The 25,371-nt window shown below is 38.6% G+C and overlaps 1 protein-coding gene across 1 annotated transcript in view; it reads left to right on the forward strand.

Annotated features, from left to right (window-relative positions):
• The window catches only part of LOC134745958 (unconventional myosin ID), an 86,457-nt gene that overhangs the window by 19,605 nt on the left and 41,481 nt on the right, over positions 1–25,371 (forward strand). The window contains exons 2-4 of the mRNA XM_063680107.1: positions 18,818–18,998; positions 23,744–23,865; positions 24,304–24,523. Of these exons, the coding sequence (XP_063536177.1) occupies positions 18,818–18,998; positions 23,744–23,865; positions 24,304–24,523 (523 nt within the window). The remainder of the gene's footprint in view (positions 1–18,817; positions 18,999–23,743; positions 23,866–24,303; positions 24,524–25,371) is intronic.

Here is a 25,371-nt window from a genome sequence, read left to right on the forward strand (position 1 = left end):
CCTAGAAGTCCTAGAATCATGATGATTACCCTCAAATACTGACATACCACTACCACCAACACCAATCAACCAACTGAACCAACGGCAACCAATAAACACAACATAACAATAAAACAACTAATATTGTCTTCGGTTACGTCGATAGTTACTCATGAAATAAAACTATGAAAACGGAGCGAGGTTTAGACTAGCAAGAACTTGCATGCAATTTACGGTACATTGCTGACTACTAAGGTAAACTGCATTCAAAATGTTTATCAGATACCGCAATGTAATGAAAATTGCATGCAAGTTCCTGCTAGTCTAAACCTCGCTTTATAAATTCAATATACGCGATATAATCTGTTTTCATAGTTTTATTTCATAAATAAAACAACTGTTATAACTTTTATAATCTAGGAGCTACGCCGTGTTAACAGTAAAAGCTCACAAGCAATGAGGATATAATAAGATAGAGCGGTACTGTCATAGTAAATTTTGTAACCACCGTAAATTCACTGCCATCTATCGACATACTTTAAAACTAAAAATGAAGATTTATAAAAATACGTTAAAATGTATTTAAATATGGATAAATGATTTTTTCATTTGCATTAATTATTTTTATATGATTTTAACCCATGTTCTTTCACTGGTATGCGTTTAAATTATAAATAACAAACGAGACAGTCAACGCCCTCTATACGAGAGTTGGCCAAAACTAGTGGCGCCATCTGATCGAGAATCAAATTTTCTTGATTATCGAGGCACGTTTTTTCCTTAGACTGTATACATCTATTACGGAGTTATATCTATCTTTGCTCACAAGAAAGCTTCCTCGCGGCGCGGCCATTACGCGCTGCAAATTGCTGTAATTTCCGATTCCTGCTACACCTATTTATTACTATACTCGGTGCATTTATAAACGCTAATGCGATCCTTTTCCGATATTTATTCTTTAGGGAGTAAAATACTATTAACTCATTGGCGGATGGACTGAAACTGTTGAATCTTTATCGCCTTGCTCATGCTCCTACTTCTTCGTCCGTCATCATCAGATCGGTTCGGTACTTATATTGGAGCAACTAAGGTGCTCAGAAAATATCTGAATATGCCTCTGCTTCACTTCGTTATGACAGATGACGATTGTATCACCATGGATGGTCTTCAAATTCATCTGAAAGTTCCGAATGAAGAGCGAAATGAAATTCTGCCGTTCTTTACCGTCATCACGATATTATTTTAGTTTTTATAACGCCTAATAAAAATATATTTAGAGAGTTGGAACTTTATTATTCCCTCTTGCTTGAGTTACTTGGTTTGAATGAAACCACCGGGCAAGAATATAAATCCAAAGCTAAATAAAAACTAATAAAAAAGACTATAATATTTAACAGCCACAGGCTAATGAAACAAAGCGAAGTTTACTATAATCCGTTATTCTTAGCCCTTCCTGAATGAGCATTAAAAAAGAACTAAATAATTAAAAGCTGCAAACAGTTTCCTATAATTTTATTCTTAGCCCTTTCTGAATGGGGGGCACCAATGAAAAAGGACTAAATGTTTAACAGCCACAGGCCAATAAAACAAAGCGAAATTTTCCGTAATTCGTTATTCTTAGCCCTTCCTGAATGCAGCAGCAACAAAAAAGGACTAAATTAACAGCCACAAGGCAATTAGGCGACGTTTTATATAATCCGTTATTCTTAAAGCCCAATAAAAAGGGACTAAAAAATTAACAGTCGCAAGGCAAAAGGCGACATTTCTTTAATTCGGTATTCTTAGCCCTTCCTGAATGGGGGGCAGCACGTGGGCGCGGCTATTTCGGGAGTTTCCCTGCGCCTTTTGCGCCGGATTCCACGATCAAGGGAAATTATACTTGTTCATTGCACTCTGGTGTTGGACAAGGACTGGTAAAGGGGCCCACTGACTATCAGTTCGCCGGACGATATCGGCCTGTCAGTTAGAACAAAAATTTGACAGTTCCGAACAACTGGCAGTCCGAAATCGTCCGGCGGACTGATAATCAGTGGGCCCCTTAAGGGGTTTACCGGCCTTAGCCCAAAAATGTCCGGCCAATGTGCAATCAGTATTAGTAAATATCTATAGCTATAAGCAAGCGAGAATATTTGCACCCTAATTTAAATTAGAATAACGTAGATAGGTACCTACAAACAGTTTGAAAACGGATCTTAATCATTTGGCGACGTCTAGTCTAGTCTTCGGCGCACAGTCTCGCCAACAAGTAGCCCTATCTATATATTTTGTTATTGAAGCTAAGCTAGCTACTGCGAGGTCTATAGCAGTCACACTAATCGTCGGTGGACCTTATGTCTTTGCAGTAAGGTTAACAAAGTCAGCAGTGTGGACCATGACTATAACACGTCGAAGATCGTCTGCATCTCTTTTACTTGCATAATACAAAGGCTATAGAGATGAATATACACGCCTAGACGACAGAATTTCGATCTTCCATCGTTCACAGTCCACACAATTGACAATTAAAGAACCTTATTAGAAACATGTAAGGTTCAACTATGGCCTGTTAAGAATGTAGCTGTTAGTTCGCGGTAGCCAAGGACCAAGGACCTACCTTTGACGGGAACGCCTCGGGTACAAAGACTACGTAGTACGCGACTTGCATGCCGAATGGTTGCAGCGAGTAGAAAGTGTGTCGAAGGCGAAGGATGGGTATTGGGTATGTGATCAATGGAATTGTCTTGGTGCGTTCTTGTGTGAAGTGCGTTACGAAAGGGCATTCAGAATTGCTTGGCGGTTATTATTAGGAATTGCATGCATCTTTCTTCAGTGGTATATTGCAAGATTAGAATATTGTGGTTTGTTGTGATGTGATGGTGAAAATATATTTCCTAAGATCCGTCTATAGAGTTGTGTAGTCGAGATCGTCATTGGATTAATATTTCCTTTATATAATTATACATAAAATTAGCACCAGAAGTAGCTAAGCGGATCTGATGTTCAATGATCTGCATACGTTTTTACTCTCTTAACAATATGTTGAGATAATTTTGAAGCCGTTACTTTACTTAGCTGCTTCTGCTACGGACTAGTTATGTTTGTACAACGGAACTATAAAACGAGTTTAGAATTCCAATAAAATTTCTTGATATAACTCCATATCAAGATAGCTTTACCCAAAGATAACAGCTGTGAAACGATACCGAATAAATGTTTTTATGTCTTGATTCAGATAATATTGCCATGTTGTTTACTGCTTAGTAAGCAATAAACAACAAGCGAAACAGTAAGCAGTGCTTACTGTTTATTGCTTATTTAATCCGGTTCGGTGAATCGTATAAATACCTTCGAAGAGAAAACAGGGTACCTTTGGTTAGTCAGTATTTTTATATTGCTATTATTATAAATCTAAAAAACTGGCCAACGAGCTGTCAAAAATGTTGGATACAAAAATAGATCGCTTCCCCGTAAGCCACTCATTCAGATGAACGTAAGCACAAGGAAATGGAAAATACATTAGACGTAGACAGATCCATGACGTCAGGAGGGCACTGCCGGTGACTCATACTCGGAGTCACAAGAGCCAAAACGTAGTGACTCATATCTCGTCTAGTGATATAGATATCATTTTTTTGTAGTTGAAAGGTATAAAGTAATATAGGTATGTATATGAGTATACAACAATACAATACTAATGAGTAAAAATTAGAAAAAAAATCCAAATGGATTAAGACTTTTCCGGGTTCATTTTTGTATTTGTTCTCTCTTTCTATGTAGAAGATCTCACTTATTCCTTATTTCACGTACCTACCTAATACATATATAGTTGAAAATCAAATAATATCGCAACGTGTTGTTGAAATTTCCAACAGCTTTACCACATCTCTATTCAATATCTTACAGTGATATAAAATAAACAACTATTACATCAAGAAACTACTAATAAGTTATTTTGGTTCGTCAATACTATTAATAACACCAAATCTCATGCTTTTGTTCAAAACACGCAAGAGCATCGTTAATATAAAAACGTAACTGTTATAGAGTGCGCGTGTGGTCGAATCTGTGATAAATGATAAATGTAATAATCGATTAAATACAGTTATGAAGACTATCTGGGTCAAAATCATTTTTCACCTTAGCAGCTCGACCAAGAGTACTTTGCTATTTAAAAACAGTGAGCAAAATTTTTTTGCGTTGTTTATTGTTTTTCAGTTCCGACAACCGATATCGGATCGGCCAATGTGAAAACGCTCTAACTCGTAGTTAATCCCTCAAAAGTGTGTGTATCTTTATTTCGTACGTTTGAAAATCTCTTGCAATCGTAATCGTATCAATCAGAATCGGAAGCCAATACAAATAAAGCTGACTAGGCAATGATTAATCCAACGGACATTAGCAATTAGCATATCTCGACCTTCTGGGTTATTAACAAAGCTTACCAAACAAGCGGACTCGTGTATCCTTCTATAGCAAAAAATTACGAAGTTATGACTATTCCTTCACCTTCTAAAAAAAACCATAAACTTACTACTTTTATTAGTTTTGCTACTTTTGCGATGAACTTGGAGCCAGATCCAGAAAATTTTAATAAACCACGTTTTAACAAGTTTGGGAACAAATCAAATTATTTTATTAAATATTTACTACTTACTACTTTTATTAGTTTTGCTACTTTTGCGATGAACTTGGAGCCAGATCCAGAAAATTTTAATAAACCACGTTTTAACAAGTTTGGGAACAAATCAAATTATTTTATTAAATATTTTGATTTGTGTTTTTTTAAGTAGTCACACTACTATTGTATATAAATTAAAAACTGTAATATATGACATCTATTACAGTTTTTAAACCACGTTTTAGTTTCTACTTTATTCTAAACATCATTACTCTTAAAATAATTCGGGTTCCTCGTAGCAAAGATAGATATATTTACCTACATCTATGGTAATAGATGGATACAGTCTAAGGAAAAAACGTGCCTCGTAAATCACGAAAATTTGATTCTCGATCAGATGGCGCCACTAGTTTTGGCCAACTCTCGTATAGAGGGCGTTGACTGTTTCGTTTGTTATTTATAATTTTAACGCATACCAGTGAAAGAACATGGGTCAAAATCATATAAAAATAATTAATGCAAGTAAAAAAATGATTTATCCATATTTAAATACATTATAACGTATTTTTATAAATCTTCATTTTTAGTTTTAAAGTATGTCGATAGATGTTAGTGAATTTACAGTGGTTACAAAATTTACTATGACAGTAACGCTCTATCTTATTATATCCTCATTGCTCGTAGGCACGTCTTGTTATGAGTCTCGGGGTCAAACTATATTGGAAACGAATACGCGAATTCATGAATTGTAAATATAAACAGCCTCTTGATCTTGAACTGGAAGCTGCGCCTACGCTGTTACAAAATGGCGTATTTTAATATAACATTCCAATCCTTTACGACGTTTGGGTATTAGGAGGATGACGTCATCGCATCGGTCATCGAAGACAATTACAATTAGCATAGTATAGGAGAGGAGAGCGAGTTTCAAGTTTAATGCGAGGACATCCTTACATTTTTAACGCATAATTTTATGTATTTTATCCCCTTACGTGAGATAAGCTAAATTAACTTTTGTGTCTTTCTGTAGCGCAGCTCCTATCTATCTTTGCTATGTTTGGTCGGTGATCGGTCGGCTTGACCCTACATATGTATCATTTTCTGTTACTATTTTTTTTTTGTGTCGTTATAAGGCCTATCCTTATGTATGGTTGTGAGACCTGGTCCCTAACACTGAAAGAAGAAAGTCAGCTCCTGGTAGCGGAGAGAAAAGTTTTTCGCAGGATCAGAGATTTATAGAGATGACGGCACCTAGAGCCCAGAGGATCCGTAAAAATGCCGAGATCGAGGTGGCCGAACCCAATATCATCGACGAAACGAAAGCCCACAGACTTCGCTGGTTTGGTCACCTACTCAGAATGGGAGAGGATCGGGCTGTCAAGAGGACGTTCTTGGGACGGCCGACTTGTAGCCGTCCGGTGGGTCGGCCCAGGTATCGTTGGGAAGACAGTTTAACGGCGGATCTGCTTCAACTTTGCGTCAGTATCTGGCGGGAAGTTGTGTAGGATCGGGCCAGGTGTCACGCTCTCGTTTCGGAGGCCAAGATTCTGTTTGGATCACTGAGCCAAAATAGTTAGTTTATTTTTTTGTGTTTTTTATTAAATATTGTTATATTTAAGGCGAAATACAGACCGCTTCGATCAAAAGCGGTTTCATGTTTTCCTCCTACATCATAAGCATGTATACGCATTCCTGCCTTATTCCAACGACTTAAGATGGAAAAGTGTGTATCTTAAAATTGCGTGTACCAGCCTGACATATACCTTATTACAAAGTCATAAGATTCATTGATGGTCATTAAATTGCTGATGTTTTAATCTTGGACGTAAACCTGTTCGGGCGGTGACGTCATCTCTAATGAGTTATAAAAAATATGCGACGTGACTCGAATGGAGTGCTGAGTATGCTGAAGTCGTATTAGATCATCACGGGTGGTTTTGAATGGTTTGCGTTTGTTGCGTGTTAGTGAATGTTTTGGTGCAATGTCGAATACGACACAAGTTGAAATTTTATAACGAAGTATAGTTAAATAGATAAAAAATAAGTGACGCCACGATCACGCACCGTTCCCATTACAACTTGCCATCTACAGACAGCAACGCAACGTCGAAAATATACAACATCTTAATTAAGGTTTTAATTTTAAGGAAAGATTTATTCATTATTTATAAAAGCGATTTATTTAATAGGTAGGTATTATTCCAATTCCAATTCTTTTGAGATACAGTTTGTGGAAATTATAAATTGCCAGAGCCACTGGTTTCAGTTTCACTGGTTAACTATTGGCTTACTTCCAAATAGGTGTCACTGTGACAGTGACAGATACCAAGGCACAGTAAACCATACACTGGTGACAGCTTTCGGTCCGTTCGGGGGTCAACGCCCGCTGCACCGAGCTATGTCATGGTTGTCCATACACTTGCTCCCAAATAAATAGTCACAGTAGCTACGGATACCAAAGCACCATAACTAACCTACGTAGCCTTCGGTCTGCTCGGGGGCATCTGTTTTATACCACGTCGGTGGCAAACAAGCCTACGGCCCGCCTGAGAGTGAGCGGTCACCGTAGGCTATGGACGCCTGGAGTCCAGGAGTGTTACGCGTTGCCGACCATCAATGGCCGCTAGTCATGTTTCATCATCATCTTCCTCGCGTTGTCCCGGCCTTTCTGCCACGGCTCATGCGAGTCTGGGGTCCGCTTTGCAACTAATCCCAAGAAAGCGACTGCCATCTGACCTTCCAACCCAGAGGGGAAACTAGGCCTTGTTGGGATTAGTCCGGTTTCCTCACGATGTTTTCCTTCACCGAAAAGCGACTGGTAAATATCAAATGATATTTCGTACATAAGTTCAGAAAAACTCATTGGTACAAGCCGGGGTTTGAACCCGCGACCTCCGGATTGCAAGTCGCACGCTCTTACCGCTAGGGCACCAGCGCTAGTCATGTTTATTGCCTATATTACTTACACACGAGCACAGGGCGGACACGCTATACATCAAAAATCACTTGCTTTTCTATGTGTGAACGGCACGTCTGTACACGCGTCATGCGACTGATGCGTCATAGTGTAAGTTGCTTAAAAATAGAACTGAGAGTACGCCAGAAGTCCGCCAGATTTCTGTCGCGGGGCGAGGTAATTCGAGTCAGGGCGGGGCGGTGCGTGGCCGTTCTGTATGATAATACTATTACTTATTCTGTGACACGAGCTACCAAATAGGTGTCAAGTGTGACAGTGACAGATATCAAGGCACCCTAACTATAAACTGGTGACAGCCTTCAGTCCGTGCGCGGGTCAACGCCCTCTTCGCCTGTTTCATGCTTATTACTTACCTGGTACACGCGACCTATGTTATGATATCGATTGTCTTGTTATAGGTGGGTGAATCAACTTTTAATGTTCAACATCAAACGTACAGAGTCCCTGATCGATATTACAAATTTATAATAAAGGTAATGAGCTTTATTTGCATTCCATTCTGTTCCCAGTAATATTACGTAACATTTCATCACGAAACATTGAATTGTTTTTTACAATTTATCCGGTTTTTAATGGTTGTCCGAAAGACCAAAAGATGGTTTTCATAGTACGTCAAATTGTCCCTTTGCGACGGTGCACCATACAAATTTGAATCATGAAAAAAAATACTATTGTGGGATTGATATACATATACACATAATCATTTTTATGGATAAGTATCATCAATAAAACACCGATTTCTTATATTTGTACTAAACCGTTTATAAATTTCTTGCGTTTTAATTTTGTCCCTTGAAATTATCCGCGTCATGCAAGTCCATCGGACAACCATAAATTAGTTACGGAATCTAAATGTAGATGGCGCAGTAAGGCACTTGACAACAAGTTTAATTTCCTGGTAATCTGATAGGTCTAGCCGCCATTTTGAATAAACGACACTCGCGGCGTCAGTCGGTCGGGTACTGTTGGTGAGTGCGGGGTGGTTTTATTGTCTGTCCATCGGACCACCGGCACAAATTCGTGAGTACTTAATATATTTGAATAAATTATGTCGCACTAGATTCTGTTATATGTATATGTTACGGTAAGGGTGAAATAAAACACAACAAATCATTAATTTTTATTGTACGGTTCAAAGTTTTAGAAAAGTCCCTCGGACAACTAGTCACTCGGACAACTGATTTGGTTGTCCTTGGGACATTTTGGTTGTCCGTTAGACAAAAATGATGTGATAAGATTTTTAATAGGGTAAATACATGTGATAAGATGTTAAATAGGGTAAATACCCAGTCTTTGACCTTTCGCTTTGACATAAGGTTAATTTTAAGATATCAACAATTACATTTTTTTTTCAATCACGGGGATCTTTACCGTAATTATAACTTGCTTACACGTATTTCATGTAAATAAAACTGTCTGTATGAAACTGTTTTTTTTAAATTTATGGATTGAAATTGTAAAAAAAATACCGTTGGTACGGAACCCTCGGCGCACGAGTCTGACTCGCACTTGACCGGTTTTTATTTACATGAGTCGATATCGCGGAAACCGAAGACAATATTAAATACGTATTTCATTTTAGGCAATGGGGTTGACGGAGAAGGAAAAATCTAGGCGCTATAGAGAGAGACTTAAAGCAGACCCAGAAAAATTGGCTGAAAGGAAGCGAAAAAAAAGAGAAAGTTATCATAAAAACAAAATATCGAATATCAGCTATGCAGCCTGAGGACAAAAAAAACTGCAGAACCATATGGAAATTGCGTAAACAAGAACAAAGAAAGAGATCAAAAGCACTTCGAAACATACTGCAAGAAACACCACCAAGTTCTCCGTCTACTTTGCAGGAAATCAATATACCACAAGATCAATATGTACCCACTCCGCCGGCTTCTCCCTTTGCACCTCTGGAATCTGAACAGAACAAAAAAAGGGGAAGGAAAATAATCCGTAGAGATAGATCTAAGATGTACAAAGAAAATTTAAAATTACGAAGCCAAGCCAATATGTGGAAAAAAAAATTTGAAAAATTTAAGAAGAGGGCTCATCGTAAAGCAAACGAATTAAATAAAATTAAAGAAAAAAGAACCGTGGCAGAAAATGAATTATACGAAAAATACAAAACTTTAACTCGTGCTATAAAGAAAAACTACATGACAACAAAGGCACGAGAAGGGAAAAGGATGTTGAGAAAGATATTTGAAAACGTAGATGAATCACGCAAGAAACAAATCATACAGGACAGTTTAGGTGTAAAAGGAAGCGCTAAAGCAAAGACAACATGTAAGGGTGAAACGGAACTAATAAAGAAAGTAAAATGTTTTTTCCAAAGAGATGATGTGTCAAGAGTCAAGAAACACCGCCGGCAAGAAAGAAACCGTCACTAAAGGAAAAGAAAAAGTTCAAAAACGGTTCCTTTTAGAGTCAATGAAAAATTTATTCAAAGCGTTTAAGTTGGAGAATCCAGGGACAAAATGTTCCTATTTCTATTTTACGAAACATCGACCCTTCTACGTACTCAGACCAACAGTAGATGGCAGGGATATGTGCCTTTGTAAAACACATGCAAATGCAGCAGCTAAAATAAAGGCTCTAAAGCAGAAAAGAGTTATTAATGCGGTGGATACAAGTACACTGATTCTAGAAACAGTGTGTGACAGTAATAAAATGGATTGTATGTTTGGTACTTGTGTACAATGTCAAGATAGAGAAATAAAAATAAACGAAGATAATGTTAAGGGTAAAATGCAATGGTTTGAATGGGTGAGAGAAGAGGAAATTTATGTAAAAGGAGGCAAAAGGATGAAATCTATTAAGAATGTTAAAAGATTGAATGAAGATTTGGTACAAAACATGATAGATAAATTTAAAGAGGATCTGAAAATATTAAAAAAACATATTTTCAATATGAAAACCCAGTACAGGAATTTCCGGCAGTGTTGATAACATTAAACCAAACGAAGCCGTAATTTTAGTTGATTTCAGTGAAAATTATAGTGCAAAATGCCATGAAGAAATTCAAGCACACCATTTTGGTGGATCCCGCAACCAAATAACACTCCACACTGTTGTCGTATACCTGCACGACAAAGACAAAAATTACAAGGTATCTTCTTTTTGCTCTGTATCGCCATGCAATATCCATCAACCTGCTGCAATATGGGCGCACTTACATCCGATTCTAACAAGCATTATTGAAGATTACCCTGAAATTGACACTATCCATTACTTTTCTGATGGACCTTTCTCTCAGTATCGCCAGAAAGGTAACTTCTTCTTGGCTTGTACAAAAACATTTGACTACGGGTTTCAAGCATTTAGCTGGTCATTCTTCGAAGCAGGTCATGGCAAGGGAGCGGCTGATGGAATTGGGGGATTCCTTAAAAGAGAGGCGGATAACAAGGTAGCAACTGGAAAAGACATAACCGATGCATTTGGATTTTACCAAGCCCTCAAGGAATCTAGCAAAATCAAATTGTTTTATATAATCAAAGAAAAAATTGACGATGTTCAAAATTGTATTCCAAAGGATCTTGTCCCTCTGCCTGGAACCAAAGATGTGCACCAAATCTTTTCAAGGATTCGTGGCCAACTAAAGTATAGAAATTTGAGTTGTTTTTGCTCAAGAGGATTGTGCGACTGTTTGCATCCAAAGTTTTACTCACCTACCCCAACTTTAAGAATAATTCCATCCCCTGTGGACATGTGTGAGGACAACATACTTGATGATGTAGACAACATACGTGATGATATTATATCCAGTGATGATACTGATGATGATTTGCCTTTGAGTGCCCTGGTTTCTTTAAAACAGGATGACATCTTATTTACTGATCTACATAAGGCTCCAAACAAAAGTATTTACAACTGTGTGTATGGTTCTTCTGATGAGTCTAACGATGAAAAAAATACTACACAGCCATCAGTATCAGGGCAAAACCAGTTATTACCTGGAATGGGTGATTATCTACTCGTCAAAGTTTATGGCACCAAAGGCAAATCATACCATATTTACGCATGCATTGCTCAAAGCAATATCGACGACGATGGAGAAATTAAAGTCACATTTATGAAATGTGTTAAAGGTGGGACACTATTTGTCCTCAATGAAAAAGATGTCTCCTATGTTGCTTATGAAGACATCGTTCAAAAACTTCCTAATCCGGAAATTCAATTGAAAAGAGGTGTCAATTATTTTAAGTTTCCAATAGACACCAATGTTTTTGAAAAGTAATTTATTGTAGGGAACTGTTGATCTCCATTAGGTTAAGAAAAACTAATTTTTCGATAGATACGTTAATTAGAAAAGAGGCGTCAATATTATTTTAAGTTTTTCATTGGATACCAATGTTTTTCAGAAGATTTTTATTTTAGGGGTATAACAACAACTGTTGGTCTCCAATTAGTCTAAGATTTTTTAAAGATTATTCTCTGAATATGACTCGTATTGTGATCTTTTATTATAAGAAAGAGACTGTCAAAGACTGCACTAAGTATAAAAAATGTTAACTAGTTGATTTAAAGTTGTTGATTATTAAGAATTGTATTATCACAATTCTTAATGTTGTTAGGTGTGCTGAAATATTAAAACTGCTTCCTAATACTTCAATAAATTTGTTTTATTTAGTACCTTCCTGAAGATTGTAGGCTCTAAAATGTCCTTTGGACAACCAGATATGTCCTTGGGACAACTACGTTGTCCCTGAATTGAAAATCACTTATTGTTATTTTTTTCGTTTTAACATCCAGAATTATTCATATTGTTTTAAAAATACAATAGCACAATACAAAACCAAGTAGCAGGAGGAATTTTGTTACATTACTATTACTATATAGCGTTTTAATTAAAAAGTTCCGATCCTGTGAAGTCACAGTTGTCCTGGGGACATGATAAGGGGAAATATTGTGAAATTCAGGGCGATATTGGCATATTTATAGATAAAACATGAAACTATATTGTTTAATCAATGTATGTAAAATAACTGTTTTCACAATAATTGATGTCTGGTTTGTTAAAAAAATAATTTTAAATAGTTGTCCAGGGGACAGCAGATTTAGGCTGGTGAACTTTTTTTAGTAAAATTCACTAAATTCGCAAAAAAAGTGCTCTGCTCTATACATAATTATAAATTATAGAAAATTATCTTTTAAACAAAATAATGAAATATGGAATATAAGAAAAAAAAAATAAGTCCATAAATTCATCATGTGGATATTTAAAAGTTGATTCACCCAGGTACAGTCGCCATCAGATATATCGGAGCGGCCGAGGTGCTCAAAAATATCTATAAACACGCACTCTGACGCCTTGACAATAGAGGTGTGTTCAGATATTTGTGAGCACCTTGGCCGCTCCGATATATATGATGGCGACTGTACTCATTGGTTGGTTGTTTCCGCCAAAGTTACGTTTAGGTTTGTTAACAATCTACTGATCAATAAGTTATGTACTTATGTATGCAGCGAGAAGGCTGAGAAGGCCAAAGCAAACAGCAACTTATCGACAACCAAAAACTAGGAAGTTAATCAAGCTCGTAACAGGCAAAAATGTATTATCTAAAATGTATTAGCAGCACAAGTTGCGAAGCGAGGAGTTCCAAATAATCTGAGCAATTCTGGAGAAGAACGTGCAAATCAATTTGAACATTTCACCAGCTTTGGTTTTCTATGCTACCATATATTACATATATGGCAGAGTTGGGCGTTATCTAGATAATTTCTTATCAAGATAATTATTTCAAATAAATTTATTCGAAGATAAATTCAATCACAAATAGTGCGTTGACAACTTTTTTATTTTGATAAATTATCTAGATGAAGATACCTGGCCTCGTTTGTTATTGAAGTAAGCTTATAATAAAAAAATATATAATGTCACGTCGTCGGGTCAAACCGTCACACTGACACTGACAGTGTCAGTAGTACAGTGACTGTACTACTGACATTCATCTTTTATTTTATTTAAAATCCCAACTAATTTATCTAGATAAAAATGAAACTGATCTAGATAAATTCAAAATAACAAATGACGGATTATTTAGTTATTTAAAATAAAAGATGATTTAGTTATCTTCCCGGTTATTCGTAAAAAGATAATTTTGCCCAACTCTGATATACCTATATGGGACACTTTTCTAATATTTGGATGATAACTGTCAGTTCTCATTAAATTAGGTCCCTTCGTCGATTGCTCCAACAGAAAATTAGCGCTTTCACTAAAAATGCTTGTACAGTCAAGGGCATAAATATATATACATTCCCAAAGTTTCAAAAATATGTGTACGCTCTTACACCTTAGACAATAAAGTCGTGTTCACATATTTTTGAGCCACTTGTCTGGATCGATATTTTTGCCTTCGACTGTAGTAGTTTATCAGTCCGACATGGTCATTTATCTTATCGCAGGTTTACACTAATTGTATAAATTTAAACATGCTTGTTCACTCTGTCAAACGACCGTTATTGACCCTTATTGCAATGATTTAAGGTCTAACAATGGTCAAAAGTGTTGTTAGAACAAACGCCGGATTTTCTAATAACCGGTCACTCTCGTTCTCGCAGCCGAATCATAATCGCGTAGGTAATTATTTAAATTGGAACAAGAGTTAAATTTTATATTACATTATGTAGTCTACATACATAACTGCCCTTTTTTTTAATCAATAACCTTTTGTTTCGATTTACATTTAGTATTAATAATTAAGTAAAAAGGGTGGAAGGTCAGATGGCAGTCGCTTTACCAACTAAACCAACGCACCGCTAATACGGAATCGGCTAGCCACTTAAAGGAACTTTTGGATACGTCTTCCGATTGCTTGAGCGCGTTGACTAATTTAGGGATTGATGTATCTATTTGGGATATTATTGTTACATATTTACTATCGTCAAAATTGGACCCAGAATCTCGTAAGCAGTGGGAATTAAGTGTCACATCGAATGTAAACCCTAATGACTTGCCCACATTCACACAATTCAAAGATTTTTGAGAAAAGGGTGGAAGGTCAGATGGCAGTCGGTTTAGTAAAAACTAGTGCTTATGTCAATTCTTGGGATTAGTTGTCAAGCGGACCCCAGGCTCCCACGAGCCGTGGCAAAATGCCGGGATAACGCGAGGAAGAAGAAGAAGAATTAAGTACAAAAGGTACAGTCAGACAGTCACCATCAGACATATCGGAGCGCTCAAGGCGCTCACAAATATCTAGACCAGGGGTCGGAAACCGGTATTTGCTCCATACAAAAATACCGGTATTATTACGTTCTTTTTCGTTCTTTTGTTTATAATTTCATTTTTAATGGGACGTTTTAATAATGCAAAATTGTTTCCTAAATACATGATTCAGTCCTACGTAATGAGCATAAAAAAATTCAAAATATTGGGCTATTTCGGGGTTTTAAAAAAAATACCGGTTCCGAGCCCTGATCTCAGACGCCTCAGGCACCTCGGCCGCTCCGGTATATCATATATCTAATGGCCACTGTACATTATCAACCATATAATTTTTTTGGCAAACGGCACGACACGACGAGGCACGTTCGCAGAAGTAATGTAGATTTACAATATTTTTGCATCCATAGCTTATCAATCGGAAAACGTGCGATAAATTCAGTTATATGTTACAGTGTCTTAAGTCAAAAGTCTTTGACCAGTGTGTGTTGCCAGTGATGACATACGGATCTGAGACGTGGGCGCTAACAATGGGCCTCATAAGAAGGCTCAAGGTCACGCAAAGGGCAATAGAGAGAGCTATGCTCGGGGTTTCTCTGCGTGATAGAGTCAGAAATGATGATATCCGCAGTAGAACTAGGGTCACCGACATAGCTCGCAGAATTGCAAACCTTAAGTGGCAGTGGGCGGGGCACATTGCTCGCAGAACTGATGGCCGGTGGGGCCGGAAGGTTCTGGAGTGGCGTCCGCGTACCGGAAGACGAACTGCCGGTAGGCCTCCAACGAGATGGAGCGACGACCTGGTGAAGGTCGCGGGAATTCGGTGGTTGCGAGCGGCACAGGATCGGTCGGAGTGGCGAGCCTTGGGGGAGGCCTATGTCCAGCAGTGGACGTCTATCGGCTGACATGATGATGATGATGATATGTTACATGGAATTACCCAATTTTTTGATAAAATACAAAAAACGTACACCCATAGGTACGTTTTTTGTATGTACGTACCTCCTACTCGTAAAACCATAGCATTACAAATTATAAAGTAAAGTTACTTGCAATAATACTACATGACTCGTATCGTGTCCATCTTTTGTAACATATTTTTTCGATTTTCTGCACAAGTTTGAATGGCCAATCAAGCCTTAGGCCTTACAAAAGAATTCTTTGTTTTGAGCTGCCGCTGCCATAAGAAAATGCAGCACAATGAAGTGATGTGTCATTGTTTCGTCACGTCTAATGTCACGCTGCACACCATGCCAGTTATAGTGTGCATCGAATCATAATCTCTGCAGAAATCTCTCAGGTGTATACTTTCAGAACATACATTAATAACTGTTATTATTATAATGCAGTTTTTCCGAACTTATGTACGAAATATCATTTGATATTTACCAGTCGCTTTTCGGTGAAGGAACACATCGCGAGGAAACCGGACTAATCCCAGCAAGGCCTAGTTTCCTCGGCCTGGGTTGGAAGGTCAGACGGCGGTCGCTTTCGTAAAAACTAGTGCCTACGCCAATTCTTGGGATTAGTTGCCAAGCGGACCCCAGTCTCCCATGAGCCGTGGCGAAATGCCGGGACAACGCGAGGAAGATGATGATTATTATAATGCAGTTAGGTACCAATTCAATGCACCGAGATTTAAGGAAACACCTCATACAAATAGAAAAATATAAACTGGATTATTTCTTAAAGTATACTTCTGAGAGATTTGTGCCCTTATAAAAAAATAACCAGTAGACTTAAATCATCATCATCATCATATTAAAATTTTGTGACATTTGACTGAAACCACTTTTTCCTTATGTTTGCTGCTGTCGTTAGCGGGTGTCTAAGTTTATATAAAAAAATTGAATTAAATTAAATTGATTGATTGATTTTAAATCATTTTACGGTTTAGACTCACTTGTTTTAGTCACTCGCGCGACATGTTTCGGAGAGCCTAGGTCTCCTTTCTCAAGCACTAATAGTGCGAGCAGCGTTCACGACGACCGTGTATTGCGTACTGCCGCTGCCGCGCGCCGCGTCGCACAACATGTCGCGACAGTGACTAAAACAAGTGAGTCTAAACCGTAAAATGATTTAATGTTAGTATGTCTCACAACAGTTTAAATTCGATGATTGATTGATTGATTGAAACGTAATGAACGTAAAGAAAGCGCAAAAGCCTCAATTTCAAGAGCAATGAAAATAAAAGATTATACATTTTTTTCTGTAGTTGTTGTTATATAAAGTTTATATAAAAAATCCATACACAGTGTCATTTCGTTTCTTAATCACAACCCAAGCCTTCTTGAGCACTGTGGATCTTAGTAAATGACTTATACTAGAGCGGTACTGTCATAGTAAATTTTGTAACCACAGTAAATTCACTGCCATCTATCGACACACTTTAAAACTTAAAATTAAGATTTATAAAAATACGATAAAATGTATTTAAATATGGATAAATATTTTTTTTTTATTTGCATTAATTATTTTTATGATTTTGACCCATGTTCTTTCACGGATATGCGTAAAAATTGTTAAATAACAAACGAAACCGTCAACGCCATCTATACGACAGTAGGCCAAAGCTAGAAGCGCCCTCTCATCGAGAGTCAAATTTTCTTGATTTTCGAGGCATGTTTTTTCATTAGACTGTATCCATCTATTTGGTAAATGTAATGATGTCCTATAAAATTTATTTATTTATCGTTAACTATGATCGTTAAGGTAACGTGGGCTTCATTTTCTTTTACCTTCCAAAAAAGAAGAGATTCCATATAAAATTAAATAGTAATCTGAAGTTTTTCTGACTTAGAGTTTTGAATGATTCACGGTTAGTTTCACTAGACTTATATTGACTGGGATATAGACCGTGATTAACTTTTGTATTATTTATGAGCTCCCATATTTCGACGCAGTTACATCCCCCCGGGTCTATATCCCGGTCAATATAAGTCTAGTTTTTCTGACTTGTTCTACCTTTCTGTCACGCAGATATACTATATGTGCCATTTTCAATCAAAAGAGTACTTATTGTCGGTTGTCAATAAGGCGCTATTTCCATACAGCTTCAATTTGAAATAAACCTTATTAACAAGCGACAATGTGGTGGTTTGGTTGAAAATGTCACGTATACGTGTGTAACGTAACGTCTATTGTGTCGTCAGCAATAACTACTGCATTCATGAGAACACTGTGTACTGGAAATGGTAACAATACGCGGTTATTAAATCATAATTCGTTTTTGTTTTACTGTTACTGTCTGTTACCTCCACTACGAGTATGTTGTTCACCCGTGCTCTGATGAAGATTTCAGATACATCTAGTTTACTAGCTGTTATTAGGTATCAAATAAATGACTTGACTTCAAAAAATAACGGAGAGTTAAAAGACTGGTCTATGCCTTTTTCATCTCGCTATTGATAGTTGAATTGTTACAATAGAGCTAATAAGGAAAACGCAATAAAATACCTATTACAGGAACGTATGTAAAAGTCTTCCCTTTGTGTAACAAACCCACGTTAATATCGTGAACATATGTGCCAATATCCCAGTAAGCTGCGATAACTTTGAATGAAAATTGACCCGAGTACAAGTAGATATACTTAACTATGTCCTTATGGACCCGGGTATATCCTCGGACCCGGGTATGTCCTTAAACTACGTCCAAAAGATTGGTATGGGCACTGTGAGTGTCATCTCGCTTTGTGTGGTAGGGCACAGCACAGCGGATGTCATTCCAGATCTAGAGCAGAGCCCAACTGGGGAAGTACCTCCACCTTACAGAAAACCGCAGCCAAATACCACTAGACCCTACTCATAGTGTTGTGTTCCTGTCGGTGAGTAAGGTTGCCAGAGCTCAACGAGCTGGGAGAGGAGTGTTAGGGTCGGCAACGCGCATGTAACTCCTCTGGAGTTGCAGGCGTACATAGGCTACGGAGACTGCTTAACATCAGGCGGGCCGTATGCTTGTTTGCCACCGACGTAGTATAAAAATAAAAATAAAACTGTATATAGCAGGAGGAGGGGGGTAGGAGTAGACGGCTAAAAGTCAAATTATTTTGAATAAAATTCATTGCCAATGAACCTAATCCTAAACCTCTTTCTCTTTTTACAGATTCCAACACAACAAGATATATACATACATCGGCGAGGTGCTTGTGTCTGTCAACCCGTACAAGACGCTAGACATCTACAATGCTCAGCACATGGCTCAATACAGAGGCAGGGAGATGTTCGAGGTGCCTCCTCATGTGTACGCTGTCGCCGACGCGTGTCAACGCGTACTTAGACAACAGGTCAGTAAGGATACGTTCTACAAGCAGCACATCTGTCAATTCAATGATCGGTAGGCATGATCCTGAGCGCTCTTATACACCATAATGTTACTGAGAGTCGGATCTCCATGCAAAGTATACCTACTGCACTAACCGATCGCCCAAAAAAAATGGGCTTGGCCTATTTAACAGTGCTGATGATTTGATGAAGTATTTTAAGGGTCTACCCAGATATATCGACGCGGAATCGGCAAAAGCCTATAGGAAGAAGCTTTATGTCTGCGCAATAACAGCGAAAAAGTCGTCGTTCGGCTCGGCTCCCATCGGCCGACGCGCATTGCGCGATTGCAGACATAAATTTTCCTATCGGCTTTTGCCGATTTAGCGTCGATATATCTGGGGAGACCCTAAGGCCTACAAGGACACCCGTAATACACACTTAACACCTTCAAGACAAAATGTCGAATTACGTTTTTCAAGACTCAACTGAATACCTAACGGCAGCAACTACATACTTTTTTTATTTTTTTCTGAATTACTTCCTTCATCTCCTTCACGCACTAAGCAAAATTGCAATAGACATTGAACCTATTTAAACTTAGCGACGGCAGTAAATTGTAATAATCTATTCATTTTTATTATTTTCTTTTTTCTTATTATTTGTTTGTTGTTTTTGTTGTTTAGTTTTTTCTCTCATTGTTTGTTTGTTGTTACTTTAATGTTAATCTTAAGTTAGTTATTAGTATTAATAAATGTATTCTATTCTATTCTAATACGTCCATGAGTGTAAAAGCTCATTTAAATGCTGGTTTTTATTAGCATAGTTTTCTTAAACATGGAAGACTCTGTATTTTAACATTCTGATTGTGTGAAGAAAGGTGGCACGCGTCATTTAAAATTTAAACATAGGACACCAAACATTACGTCATGCGTTTGTGTAAGCGAATTCGAAGGGTGACCGTGTAAAGGGTAATTAATTAGTTAAACTCCGAAAAGGGTGTGTTTTATAGGGTCAGGGTGGGCTTGAGCCGGTTATGGTCTAATGACGACGCGGTTCATTTTGATAAACGGAATTCCTCGTATCTAGACGTGTGCGCCGCCATAAAAATTCGCGGCGGCGGCGCGCCGCAGATTTTTCGCGGCGTGGCTGGACCACGCCGGCGTCAAGGTCGTCGGGTGTTGTTCGATGGTTCTTATTAAAAACAAAGTGGAGTTTTTAGCTTTTTTACTATATTTATAAAAACAACATAACATAATGCAATCATTATTGTTCATCTTATAGCCTAAACTGCTAAATAAACTCTACTAGGCCATCAAGAATGCCATGCAGGCTACACAAGTTGCAAATCCTATGTGCGTATTATAAATTACATGCTTTTTGACAGGTCTCATAATTCATGAAATAAAACTATGAAAACGGATTATGTCGCGTATATTGAATATATAATACATCCCGGCGTTTCGAACCCTATTGGCGATTGAATTTTATTTACTCGCGTCTAATCGCGATCGTTTAGCGTTGAGAATCAATCCTGCCACTGAAAACACCCGTTCACTGGGCGTACTGCTGGCAGGTGTTGCCAGTACAGCTCTGGCTAGTGCAGCGATCCAAGGAAGAGAATCCATACTAATATTAAAAATGCGAAAGTCTGTCTGTCTGTGTGTTGTCTGTCTTGTCTACGCTCTTCACGCTTAAACCGCTGAACCGATTTAGTTGAAATTTGGTATACAGATAGTTTGAGTCCCGGGGAAGGACATAGGATACTTTTTATCCCAGAACTCACCCCTCAAGGGGGTGAAAAGGGGGGTGGAAATTTGTATGGGGAATCAATAACCGCTGAATCCGATTTAGATGAAACTTGGTATGGGGATATTTTGAGCTGTGGGAAAGGATATAGAATAACTTTTATCTCTGAAATCTTTCTTTAAGGGTGTAAAAAATGGGGTGGAAATGTGTAGTGTGGAGCAATTTGGGGGTGAAAAAAGGACGGATTAAAAAGCAGATTTGTTTAAGAATTAAGGTACCCAAATTACTAATTCCACGCAAACGAAGTCGCGGGCAAAAGCTAGTAACAAATAAACCGCAGTAGCCAGATATTTCTAGCACTCCTGAAAAGCGGGATCTGTGTACTCATCGTAACTGAAACTGCTGTGTTTTAATGACAGTTTATTCAAAAGGCTGGAAGTTGTATCGGTCTTTGAAGTACTTGGCATTGTGACTGGATCTGGTGAAGCTATGTCAGTAGGGTCGACAAATCGCTTGATCATTTCCGAAAGAAAAACTGCACGCGTGGTGTGCTCTTTTTCGAGGAAAGCGTCAATTGCCGCCTGTGTCCTTGATCGCCGTCGTACGCGACCTAGCGGTGAATTCAATTTTTCGAAATTTAGCTTACGGCGCGAATTTTTAAAATCGCGGCGGCGGCGGCGGCGTGGGGTCTACGGCGCGGCGGCGCCGCGCCGGCGCGGCGCACATGTCTACTCGTATCTTTTCTTTCGTTTTGTAAAAATAGTGGATAACCAGTAAGTAAAAAGTCAAAGAATACAATCGTCGCCTTCTTAGCGATGTTCCGCGTTTTCACACGGCTCACAAACGGAGCCTGCGCTCCGGTCGGCCCCCTAATTCGAAAAAGTGGCGTAGACCCTAGTTATACTAAAGCAACCATCTATCTTTCATCTTAGAGATTAATAAATAAATATTTACAATGCAGGAAGATAATAAGTGCACCAACAGTTGCAATTTTCAGTACACATGTACAGTCGCCATCAGATATATCTGAGCGGCCGAGGTGCTCAAAAATATCTGAACACGCACCTAGCGCCTTGACAATAAAGGCGTGTTCAGATATTTTGTGAGCACCTTGGCCGCTCCGATATATCTGATGGCGACTGTACTTTTGTAAACATTTTTATACTTTTATGTTTTGTTTTATGTACGATTCCTCTGTTCCTATAAATTTCAAGCTTTTTTGTAGTAGTTTTTAGGGTTCCGTACCCAAAGGGTAAAAACGGGACCCTATTAACAAGACTCTGCTGTCCGTTTGTCTGTCTGTCTGTCACCAGGCTGTATCTCATGAACCGTGATAGCTAGACAGTTGAAATTTTCACAGATGATGTATTTCTGTTGTCACTATAAAAACAAATACTAAAAACAGAATAAAATAAATATTTAAGTGGGGCTCATACAACAAACGTGATTTTTTTGCCGTTTTTTGCGTAATGCTACGGAACCCTTCGTGCGCGAATCCGACTCGCACTTTGCCGGTTTTTAATAATGTTGTTACTGTTAGCTTATATTATAAGTTATGGCCTCTACCAATGCGTACCTAACTACCTACAATAATACAAGGACAAGTTAATGTTTCATATATCCTATACTGCCAGACATGTAATAGTATAGAGTAGAACAATAAGAATCGTTAATATTCGTAATCCATGCATGACACAAACGAATGACACGCATTAATTATCGAATCATTGTCATTATTGAATAACATATAACTAAATCGATGTTAACTATCGCTATCGTTGACACATAAAGTTTGACTCCAGTACATGCCCTTTTACGGTAGCATCCCTCTGTAAAGGTCCTGTAAAGGTCGCCAGGACGAAGCACTCGTCCTGCAAGCCCTTTTCGTCCTTTGTCGTGTAAGCCATATTTTATAAAGCATTTTTATCGTCTCACCTGAGTACCTATTTAGTTTCAAATGAAACATTAAAGTAACATAAGACGATATTTTGAGAGTAAGTAACAACGTGGTCTTTTAGAGGCTATTTGCGAAGTTCTCTATTTTCACCATGTTAATGTATTTCGGAATGTCTCTCCCTGCAACTCTCAGTGATTTTATATGTGAACATGGTTCCTGTTATTCCCAAATTTCCTTTCCGTATGGACCCACCAATCTTCTAAAGAGTCACCAGCACGTCAATGCATTCAGCGGTATCGTCTGTGCGTTTCCCCGAGCAGTTAAATCAGTCACGGCACTGTTTCGTGCCAATCTCCATTGTCCTCCGCCATAAATGCACATTGCTGGTCGGTGTGCCGACAAAGTCGTAAACTCGAGGGCCCTATGCATTTTATGGTTAGTGAACGTATGTTAACGCCCAAATTGCTTACAATGTGGTTTATGGGAATGCAAATGCTGCATTGTACAAAAGTAAAGACGCAGGAGCTGTCCATATAAGTTTTCCATATTATCTACCTACTTTGCCATGCCATAACTATTATAGATGATTGTCATTGGGAAGCAGTTCAGTAAAGGTTGTCCATCTTAAGTTGTTAAGCAGCATTTTGTCCAGTTCAGAGAAGCCGTACAATGGCACGCCCAGATCTCAAGATAACCCACAGCCGGTGACGAAACTAAGAATAAATGCAGTACTGGTTGTTCACCAAATACTGTACTTAAAATGACTGTTCATCATCTTCATCATATTAGCCGAAAGACTTCCACTGCTCAAACAAACCCTCTGACAAAGGCTCAGACCCTCTATAATCTCCACAGCGGCCGGTCATCTGCTGACCTCATCCAACGTTTCCATGCGGTTTTGACCAGATCGTGGGCAGGACACATTGCTCGGAGAACTGATGGCCGCTGGCCGTTTGGGCAGAAAGGTTCTTGAGTGATGCTGGTGACCACGGACCGGAAAATTACTGTTGAAATAATATATCTGAACTGTGTCTTCTTAAATACAACCACATAATGTTTTTTTATCCAATGAGAACCACTGTATTTCAAACTGTATTATTCATAATTTCATTATTGTTTCAGGGCAAGGACACATGCGTACTCATATCCGGCGAGTCGGGTGCGGGCAAGACAGAGGCATCGAAGTTTATAATGAAGTACATCGCCGCCAATACCACACAGGTCCACAGGGATTACATAGACAGGTATATTTATTAAACCGCTCCCGGCAAGACTCGAACTTTTGGAACACCGATCCTATCGCTCTTAATCAACGGAACTACCGAAGCTTACCTGACTCCATACTTCTAGCGCACCTTCAAGTATGGACTCGCGTGCGAGAACGCAACGCATGCTAGCCGGTCAGAAGCGTGCTAATCTTTCCATTCCTTCCTTTTGTCCACACGCCTTAGAGACGCGGTGAATTTTTAAATTTTTCCTTTAATTTAATAATGTTTGTACCTATCGCTTGCAAACTTATCTGCTGGATAAATAATAGTCTACATGGGTGTATGTTTTTAGGGTTCCGTAGCCAAATGGCAAAAAACTATATCTTTTAGAATAGGTAAATATGACGCAATAGTTCGAAAACGTATTTCCATTATTCCATTAGTTACTTTCATTGACAAAATCTTCTTTTGCAGAGTAAAGAACGTGCTCATCCAGTCCAACTCAATCCTGGAAACATTCGGGAACGCGAAGACCAACCGCAACGACAACTCATCCCGGTTCGGGAAATACATGGACATCCACTTCGACTACAAGGGGGATCCAGTGGGCGGGCATATCAGCAACTACTTGTTAGAGAAGAGTAGAGTCGTCAGTCTGCAGCAAGGAGAGAGGAACTTCCATGCCTTCTATCAGGTAAATATTGAAGTCTAGAGCCCGACTATGCTATATTATACGGTTTCATGCCAACTGCAGAGCTGCTACGTCAAGTACTTATGGTGCTCTTATACAGGTTGACTAAAAAATAAGTGCATTCCCGTTGCCAGGGAGGTTTTGGGATTATACTGAGTAACTTTTACTATGGGACCAACCACGAAATGGCGAAAAAGAAATTTACACTCCCATAGAAAATGGACCAGCCAAAATGTATGAAACAGCCAAATTTTTTTTCGCGATTTCGGAGTTGGTCCCATAGTTAAAGTTGCTCAGTATAATCCCAACACCTCCCTGGCAACAGGAATGTACTTATTTTTTATGTATATGGGATATTGTCTCTGCCAAGTTACGCGTGCGTTTACGCGTAGTCTAGCTTGCTTTGGTCAAGATCGTAGCGTGAGCTGTCAGACTTTAGCGGCCATGGACAAGACCCATGGAACATGGGATTATGATATTGTTCCTAGAATCCATAAATACTGTCCGCGCGCCAATTGCGTGCATTCGGAGGTCGAGGAAGTGGGGGGTTTGCGCCGCGCCCATACGTACAAAATGACAACACTGTTATGACGCCCAACATTCCTAACATTCCTCAGCCGTGCACGGAATTCGCGCGCGGACAGTAGTTGGGACAGAAATTTCTGCGGTGGGTAAGTGCAACTATCAGGGCCGACGATTTGAGTGTGGTAATAGATAATTTCCAAGTTTTTTCATTCTAAGCCTGGGATTTAGGCTCACGAAATCTCTTTTGTCGCTGTAGCTGATGTTTCAATTATTACTATTATTGCAACGCTGCAATAAAAATGCTGAGATACACAATAATTAAACAA

Source organism: Cydia strobilella, chromosome 12 (genome assembly GCF_947568885.1).
Source record: "Cydia strobilella chromosome 12, ilCydStro3.1, whole genome shotgun sequence".
NCBI lineage: Eukaryota > Metazoa > Arthropoda > Insecta > Lepidoptera > Tortricidae > Cydia > Cydia strobilella.